This window comes from Sinocyclocheilus grahami, unplaced genomic scaffold, assembly GCF_001515645.1.
Source record: "Sinocyclocheilus grahami isolate Dianchi unplaced genomic scaffold, SAMN03320097.WGS_v1.1 scaffold452.1, whole genome shotgun sequence".
Lineage (NCBI taxonomy): Eukaryota > Metazoa > Chordata > Actinopteri > Cypriniformes > Cyprinidae > Sinocyclocheilus > Sinocyclocheilus grahami.
The window spans coordinates 511,097-521,121 of NW_015505631.1; the positions used below are offsets into that span (position 1 = coordinate 511,097).

At 36.3% G+C, this 10,025-nt stretch overlaps 1 protein-coding gene across 1 annotated transcript in view; it reads right to left on the reverse strand.

The window, feature by feature from the left end:
• The window catches only part of LOC107552510 (protein argonaute-1-like), a 42,729-nt gene extending 33,240 nt beyond the window's left edge, over positions 1–9,489 (reverse strand). Inside the window, exon 1 of the mRNA XM_016234405.1 lies at positions 8,922–9,489. Coding sequence (XP_016089891.1) covers positions 8,922–8,946 — 25 coding nt within the window. The 5' untranslated portion in view covers positions 8,947–9,489. The remainder of the gene's footprint in view (positions 1–8,921) is intronic.
• Positions 9,490–10,025: the final 536 nt, after the last annotated feature.

A 10,025-nucleotide genomic window follows, 5' to 3' on the forward strand; every position in this document is an offset into this window, starting at 1 on the left:
TAGGGTTAGGTTAGGGTTAGGGTTAGGGTTAGGGTTAGGGTTAGGGTTAGGGTTAGGGTTAGGGTTAGGGTTAGGGTTAGGGGGGGGGGCGGGGGGGGGGGGTGGGGGGGTGCGGGGGGGGGAGGGGGGGGGGGGGGGGGTCATTAAGCTGATAGGAGGTTATAAGAGCGAGACACGCTGAAAGGAGGAGTTCAGGGGGAGTTTGGGGGATTATGGGACTAGAGAAATGGTGACAGGAGTGTGTATGGAAACGGCACAAAAGCAGGGGAAAGGAACAAAGCGGATGGTGACTAAAATGGGAAGGGGGTGGGAAGGCAAAAAACTGAAAAAAGAAAGTAGGGAGGATGGGGTTAAAAGTATACTTAAGAGTGGACTCACAAGTAGTGCTGCATGGAATCGACAGCCATTCGGACAATCATGATTCATTCAATATCAGAGCAAGCAGCACAGTTTATTTTCAACACTTTTCATACTCTGAGACTCCAAACAGACTCCAAATTCTGATGGTATGACAACAGTGCACATTAGATTAATACTATACTATCATGATATATATACTGTATATATATATATATATATGTGTGTGTGTGTGTGTGTGTGTGTGTGTACATATGAAGAGTTCAGAAGCAAAAGCCTCTAAGTGCCATCTGAAATTTTCTTCTAAAATTTTTATCAGGATTCTATATTTATGTTCAGTTATTTAACTTTTATGGCATAGAAAAGGACCTGTACATTGCTATTAAATTACTGAACCTGCACATAGGAGCCTGATAAAAATGTTCATTTTAGAAGAAAAATTCAGATGGCACTTAGAGGCTTTTGCATCTGAACTCTTCATACACATTTTTTTTTTTTAGGATTTATTTAAATGCAGTTTATTTTCATAAAAATGACTGTAAAAGGCAGCATTTATATTTTGTCCACTGTTTTTTTCTCATTATGTCAATCTATTATTTTACAACAAACTGAATTCTGACTGTATGACATCGATCCATCCACAGATTAACGCTAAAATCATGTATAGTATTTATATTATATATATATATATATATACACCCACACACTGCACGTGTAGGTGCACGTAAAATCTATTCATATATGAATCGTGATTCTGTCTTTTAAGGATTCTAATGGATTCACAGGTTTCAAAATCAATGTTCTAAAGCAGTGTTTCCCAACCTTTTTTTAGTCGCGGTACCCTTTGGAAATTTTAACAAATTTGTGGCACCCTACAAAATTTATTTTGTCACAATATTTGAATTTCTAACTTCGATATGATACTTTGAAAAGTGTCGATATTCGGTACAACAGGGAAGAACTGCAGAATGTGTCACACATATATATATATGTGTGTGTGTGGCAGATATTTTTAATATTATAAAATGTTTTGTCCATGGAGGCAATCAGTAGGCTAATTTCTAATAAGGAGACCAATTTATATGACAGATTTTAACGTAGGCTTTTATTCATATGTAAACATTGTTTAATTACCATTATAACTTAAACTATCTCACAAATTTTTGCTCACTCAGTGTTTTTTTTTATTTTACAGTGGGGTAATTTTGTTGCAGTAGCATGAGATTTCAAACTTTGAATTGAATAAAAAACATATTTTCCCTGCCCAATCCACAGAAAGCTTTTATTTTTAATGTATCAAGACAAAAGTGTATGTGCTTATTTCCTAAATTAAGAAATATATTTTTAAAAAAGCTTATATTTTTAATATATTTTTATAAACAATATATTTTTAAAAAGCAATAAACAAATAATTTGGTAAATTAGCCTATATTATATATTTATATAAGTTATATAATACTTTAATATGTTTTAATATAGTAGTGTAATATTTATTGTTATATATTTAGTAAATAACAGTGTATATTTAGTATATTTTATTTATATGTATTTATATTATATATATATATATATACACCCACACACTGCACGTGTAGGTGCACGTAAAATCTATTCATATATGAATCGTGATTCTGTCTTTTAAGGATTCTAATGGATTCACAGGTTTCAAAATCAATGTTCTAAAGCAGTGTTTCCCAACCTTTTTTTAGTCGCGGTACCCTTTGGAAATTTTAACAAATTTGTGGCACCCTACAAAATTTATTTTGTCACAATATTTGAATTTCTAACTTCGATATGATACTTTGAAAAGTGTCGATATTCGGTACAACAGGGAAGAACTGCAGAATGTGTCACACATATATATATATATATGTGTGTGTGGCAGATATTTTTAATATTATAAAATGTTTTGTCCATGGAGGCAATCAGTAGGCTAATTTCTAATAAGGAGACCAATTTATATGACAGATTTTAACGTAGGCTTTTATTCATATGTAAACATTGTTTAATTACCATTATAACTTAAACTATCTCACAAATTTTTGCTCACTCTGTGTATTTTTGATTTTACAGTGGGGTAATTTTGGTGCAGTAGCAATAGCTTGATTTCAAACTTTGAATTGAATAAAAAAATGACAAGTAAGCAGTCAGTAATAAAATAAGAACAAATAAAGAAATTAATAATGATAGCACAAATAAAAAATAACGACAGGCCTTCGAATTAAATTATAAACTTTTTAGTTTTTCAGGTCTAACAGTAGGGCTATTTTTATTTTATTTTTTTTACCAATTATCCAAATAATGTTTAGTCCTAGAAAGCTATTATTATCAGAACACGTGAGCATAACATAGCGGTTAGCAGATCAATGAATGAGAGGTCAGCGATACCAGAGTAGCCCATATACCACACCATATTACAACACAGTAGGGCTATTGCAGACACAAACAATACTGTACTACATCCATGCTTCCTGTCGGCTCGTTTTTTTTGAGTGGACTTCTGTTCCGATTCGCATGCGGCACCCCGGTTGGGAAACACTGCTCTAAAGCAGCGGTTCTTAATACTGTTCCTTGCGTCCCCCTGCTCTGCACACGCTCTGCATCTCTCTCTCTCTATCTCTCATTCAGCTCAGCTCCAACAATGTTCCAATTATACACTTATTTTCACATAGCTATGAGAAGCGTTAAACTTGCAGTTGCCGTACTGTATTAAAGCTTTAATCAGGATAAAACTGTATATTAAAAGCTAACATAAGCAGTAGCATTTCCACATAACAGCATATCTAAAAATATAAGACAATAACAAACAAAAAACATAGGCCTACCATTAAAAGCCGTGCTTGCACAGGTTCTGCACGATCCTCTTCAGTAATATCCTCTGCTTCTCAACCGGGCTCAAACTGATAAGCGATATTAACGACACCTTGTTTACAATTCAACCGGAGCACATGCCGCCGAGGTGAGGGGCGGGACGCTTAGACGCGCACTAGAGGCGGTTTAGCCAATCACAACACACTGGGCTAGCTAACCAATCAGAGTCCATCGCCTATTTCTGAGGGTGGGGCTTCATACAAGAAGGAAATGATCAGCGCGTTTCTCAGAGAAGAGACAGAGCAGTGTGGAATAAAGGTAAATTATGTGAAAAACTGTGTTTTTTAACAAACGAAGCATTAACACATGTTAGACTGCACCCCATAAACACAATCAAGCCTAGGAAAAAACCAGTGAACCACCCCTTTAAAACAAACACATGATGACATCAGTGTGAAACCTCAAAACTCATATTTTAAAACAGACTCTAAATTCTGACTGGATGACATTAATGAACTTCAGATTAATACTATAGTAATGTAGTAAGTTGCAATGCTGCTTGGCAACCATAAACTCCTGTTTGAAGTTAGTTCTGCATCGTCTTGCATTGTTTGGGACGCGTCCTGCTCTGTATTTTCCCATCACTGCATGTGTCTGTCAATCTCACAAGTAAAAAAACATAAATTAGTCCGACCACTGATTTACAGAAATACAGTGGGTACGGAAAGTATTCAGACCCCCTTAAATTTTTCACTCTTTGTTATATTGCAGCCATTTGCTAAAATCATTTAAGTTAATTTCTCACATGTTTGGGTCAGTGAGACTTTTTAAAGAAATTAATACTTCAATTCAGTAAGGATGCATTAAATTGTTGAAAAGTGACTGTAAAGGCATTTATAACGTTAGAACAAAATGATTTCTATTTGAAATAAAAGCTGTTCTTCTGAACTTTCTATTCACCAAAAATTGTGAAAAATAAGATGCATCATGGTTTCCACAAAAATAGAGCAGCACGACTGTTTTCAACATTGATCATAATCAGAAATGTTTCTCGAGCAGCAAATCAGCATATTATACTGATTTCTGAAGATCATGTGACACTGAAGACTGGAGTAATGATGCTGAAAATACAGCTGCGCATCACAGAAATAAATTACAGTTTAACATTGATTCATTTGAAATTGTAATAACATTTCACAATATTACTGTTTTTGCTGTGTTTTTAATCAAATAAATGCAGCCTTGGTGAGAACACACACCAGTCACCCACTAATATGAAGAGTCTGATCTGATCTCAGCAATATCAGATTTTAGCTAACTCAACAACACATGTTGCTTTGTGTTTATTCAAGCTTGATAACAGCAAAACTCAACACAAACTCTCTTCACTGTACAGTAGTTGACTCCTGCAGTGATGCCGAGTGATAAACAAAGCTCAGTGTAAATAATAAACATGTAGCTAGCTAACCATATAGAGTTAGGACAGCAAAATAAATAGACTTATCAGCATTTAAAATGGAAGAGAAAATCTGTTCCGTATGTGTTGTTGTTGATGTCAAAGGTCATGTGTCCAATCAAACTCTACTTTGTTTTCCCGGAAATGTATTTGTCACTTTGCTAGTCAATTATTGCTAGAGGCTGTGTGACAGACCCTCACCCTCAAAACAAACACACAAACAGTCACAGAAGACTTGAGATGAGGTTTGCTCAGACAACAGTGAATCACTAACTGCAAGAAATGATACGTTTAAAAAGCCGAACTATCAATTTAGTCATTTTTCATATTCTTGTGTCCAGTGTTAGTATATGAATCATACTATATTACACTATTTATTAATATTTTGTAGCTTAAGCTTTTATTCTGTTTTCTTTTTAGTTAAAATGTTAGTATATTTGTATTCGTTTTTGTTGTTGTTTTTCTAATTATTTCTATTTAGCTTTTTTTCTAATATATTTTTATTTCAGTTTTAAGGTTATTACTAAAACTAAAACCACAACAAATGTTTGTTAATTTGAAATAAAATAAAATAAACTAAAATAATATATTTTAAACAGCTTAATTTGATTTTATTTTATCTAGCAGCCAAGGCAAATTTTCTCATTTTCGTTTAGCTCAGGTTGATGTACTAAAATGACACGTAAACTGAATTTAAAAAAAACAATACAGACATTTAAAAAACAAAAACTAATAACAAAAGCACAACAAACTAAATTACAAAAAACATCAACTAATTCAAATAAGAAAATAATTACAAATCTTAATAAAATCTGTAATAATATCTTAATGATACAACACCCTTCCGTTTTAGTTTTAGTAATTTTAGTATTCCATTTTATATATTACTACATTTCAGTTAGTTGCCAAGGTAATATTTCTCATTTTCATCTTTTTAAGTTTTTCCATTTAATATTTATATTTTATTTCAGCTTTATTTCAATATACAAAAATGCTTTTAAGAACTTTAGTTCACAATGGGTCTGTGCAGAATCAGATCACGAAAGTTTAACCTTCAAAATTTCAGCTGTTTACATTTTTTTAATGGATGTTGGTCATTTGTTTTTCATGTTAAAATACTTTATTTTATCCCAATTTGGTAAGTAGAGAGACAGACAATAAAGTGGAACCAAAAAAAACCCCAAAACATTATTTTTCATGTCATTCTACCTCTGATTCCAAATTCAAAGTGCAAAAATTATATAGCTTTTATTTTTATATTTTCAGTTTTCATTTTAATTTATTTTAGGTTTTATGCAATTTTGTCATGCACATTTCATTGTTATTTGTTATATAAAATTGTATACAAACACACACACACACACACACATACATATATATTTCTATTTAGATTTATTTCAGTTTTAGTCATTTTAGTATTTCAACTTAAAAATATTTCACATTTCTTTAAGTTTTTGATCTAATATTTATATTTTTTCAGCTTTACTTCAAGAAACAAAACATTTTTAATAGCTTTAGTTTACAATAACACTGGTTGGGTCTGTGTAGATCATGGTAACGCTAACACTTACACTTACGTGTTTAAAATTGACATGGGTCATTTTTTGTTAAATAATTTAAAATAATGTTAAAATAAATTTAATTTAGATAATTATAAGTAAATCACTCTTAGGTTGACACAGTTTCAAACCATAGATTTGTTTGAGTACATCATCAACCAGCCTGACACAACAACATTCGACCAATGGCAATATTTGGAAATAATTTTGGTGGAACAGAAATTACATACGGCAACATTTTGAACCAGTTTTGTTGTCCAAAGTAAAATCTGCATCCCAAAACCAAAACTAGTTGTGAAGCACTAGTCTGAAGTGTTGACGCCTTTAACCTCTCTGCCCATGAAGAACACTCCCTCCATCACAACAAAGACACTCCCTCCATCACAACAAAGACCCCAGCTGCCCTCCCTCCCTCCCGAACAGGGCGAGCCGGAGTAGAGGAGCCCCCCTCGCCTCCACCTCAGCACACACAAACACAGGGGCCCCAAAACATTCCCAGCCTCTCCATAGCAACCGCACAGCAACACACATTGTAATGGAGATCAGGAGACCAGGGATACGTGGGGGTTTTGGGAGAGCCGGACCTTGGCCTTATTCATCGTATAGTGTCAGCGAGCACCTCAACATTACACGAGACAAGGTCATCAATCTTATCCTACACGGCCCGTTTTATAGCTCGCCTGTGATTTAAGAGGCGCTTCTAAGAACTCTCGTACGCTTTTTGCTGCAAGATATATACTCTGCTAAGTCTTGATCAATGGCAAACTCTATGTTCCTACACCAGAGAGAATGCAAGCAGCAGCAGATGGCTAGAAATGGCGCCAGATCTCGAGAAACCAGTAAACAATGGCGGCTCTCTGTTAGGGCTGGCCGATAGATACATACATATATATATAGCTATATAGAGATGTGTACATAAAATATTTGCTGCTGATATAAAACTAAGCATCATTGTGAACATTGTGCTGTTTGTGTCTGCCCAATACATTTACTAAAGACTGTAGTCCAGCTCTGTAACTGCTTCTTCTGCTGAATACTGGTGATATTCAATATTTACTATAGTCACAGTTATTTTGATTGGGATATAAAATTAACGTGAATATCACAACCATTCTAATGCAATTTAAAATTGTTAGAACTTGATTCATTTCTTTGCAGCCGTTCAAACGGTGAATTGAATGAATCAATTCAAAACTCTGATTTACCACTTATTTTACATCAATGGTCCAATTTCCATGGAAGTTTCTGCACAGCATTTTAACACTTTACAATAAAGTTTAAGGTATAGTTCACCCAAAAATGAAAATTAGCCCATGATTTGCTCACCCTCAAGCCATCCTAGTTGTAAATTACTTTCTTCTTTCAGACGAATACAATCGGAGTTATTTAAAAATGTCTTGGCTCTTCCAAGCTTTAGAATGGCAGTGAATGGGTGTTATTTTTCAATAGTCCACAAGACGTCCAATAAAGTGCGTCCATCCATCATAAAATGAGCATATTTAAAACTTTATAAACCATTATCTCTAGCTTCCGCTAACTGTAGCTGCGGTGAGAATATGCTAGTCTCGCGAGAACCAAGTTTTGTTTACAGCAAAAGAAAACCAGTCTCCTCTTGGCTTGTATCGAAATCCTCCGACATTTTTCTTTACAAATCCTCGTTTTGTACTTCTAATTTGTGAGCGGTGTTTTGTTCTGCTCTCTCCAAGTTCATCACTTCTCACCTGAGCTTTCGCTACGTCTACGTCCTTCATCAGCTGGAACGCCACTCTCTCGTGAACGCGCATATGAAAGTTAGCAGAAGCTAAAGATTACTGTTTTAAATAAGGATATTTTTCTTACAAAAATGCATCGATTCGCTACAGGAGGCGTGTTATTTTTCAATAGTCCACAAGACGTCCAATAAAGTGCGTCCATCCATCATAAAATGAGCATATTTAAATATCCATATTTAAAACTTTATAAACCATTATCTCTAGCTTCCGCTAACTGTCGTTCTCGCGTTCACGAGAGAGTGGCGTTCCAGCGGATGACGGAGCTGGAACGCCACTCTCTCGTGAACGCGCATATGAAAGTTAGCAGAAGCTAAAGATTACTGTTTTAAATAAGGATATTTTTCTTACAAAAATGCATCGATTCGCTGAGACAGTTCATAATTTATCGACTAAATGTTTATGTAAAATTAAATCAAATCATATTCCCAAAACCCACAGCAGCTTTTATCCCTCCTAATATAAATCCTTTATCTGGTCATATGCCACACAGGCTCCTGCATTTATAATGTTAATGGAAATGAAATTGGTAACGTTGGACTGAGTCACATTTTAGCAGGATCAATAAAGACCCCTGGGGGTCACTTTCCCCTGCTGCATCTGCTGAAGGCGGGCTTCAACCTCACGTCTTCCCACGACCCCTGACTTGGGACAATCTCCCGGATTCCCTGCATTATTTCCCCTAAAGCACATATAAACGATCCTACACTGTAACCTTTACACTAACTTTCAGGTACCACCTACATAGTAATGAACATTCTAATGGACTGTTACAATGTTTCTTGTGGAATTATGATACAATGTGTATTTGCGGAATGTTACAATGTATCCTTAGAGAATGTCACAAAGTGTCATGACGGAATGCTACAATGTATCATTATGAAATGATACAATGTGTAGTAATAATATCACGTTGAAACATTGCATCATTTCATAAGATTAGAAACAACTTGAAAGATCCGAACCCACCAGCGCCAGATGGTCCCGGCTCCATCCCATCCACTGAGCCCCAAAGGGTTCACCAAATTCCGGATGTTCAATCGCCACGGCGCCCGGCCCTGCAGGCTGGAAGCGTCCCCGACTTCCAGCCTCCTTCCCTGGGCGAGCGGGATCGTCTCCGCGGCCGCCGCTGGAGCCCCCAAACCCGCAGGAGTTGAGAGAGAAACAAAAGCGCCTTAGTTCCGATCCGTAACGACCCTCTCCTCCGGGCTCTTTCCGGGTCGGGCTGCTCTGGGTCGGATCGTTGTGCCTCCTGCTCACCGTTAAAGCAGGAGCCACCAGCGGAACAAAAACGCTCAGCCCGTCCGTCACCCCCCACAGACCGAGAGCCCGTTTCTTCTTCTTTTTCTTCTCCTCCCTCTGCTGAGATTCTTGAGTGTTCCTGGTCTGTTTTGTGCTCGCCCTCTAGTGTGCGCTTGAAAATCCCAATTCATTCGTTTAGAATACCTGCATACTACATACTACAGGCTACACTGATAGCACACGTACATCACGGAGACGTCTGCATTTACATCTGCAAGACGTATTGTTTAGAGCAGGGGTGTCCAAACCAGGTCCTGGAGGGCCGGTGTCCTGAAGAGTTTAGCTCCAACCCCAATCAAACACACCTGAACCAGCTAATCAAGCTCTTACTAGGCATACTAAAAACTTACAGTTTTTCTAAGTCGCTTTGGTGCATTTCTCGAATCATCCTTAATATTTGCAAAAATGTATGTGCATTTCTCAAAACAATTCTTACAAACAGTAAGTATTTATGTCAATGAACATATCAGTGCCATCAGAATGAAAAGTACCATTGTTAGAATTTGTAACTCTTGGGTTGTCCACTGTCTATACAGTAAATGCTTTCCATTATAATTAGACTTTTTCCATTAGAATTAGACAGATAGATAGACAGACAGACAAATAGATAGATACATAGATAGACAGACAAATAGATAGACAGACAGACAGGCAGGCAGGCAGGCAGGCAGGCAGGCAGGCAGGCAGGCAGGCAGGCAGGCAGGCAGGCAGACAGACAGACAGACAGACAGACAGACAGACAGACAGATAGATAGATAGATAGATAGATAG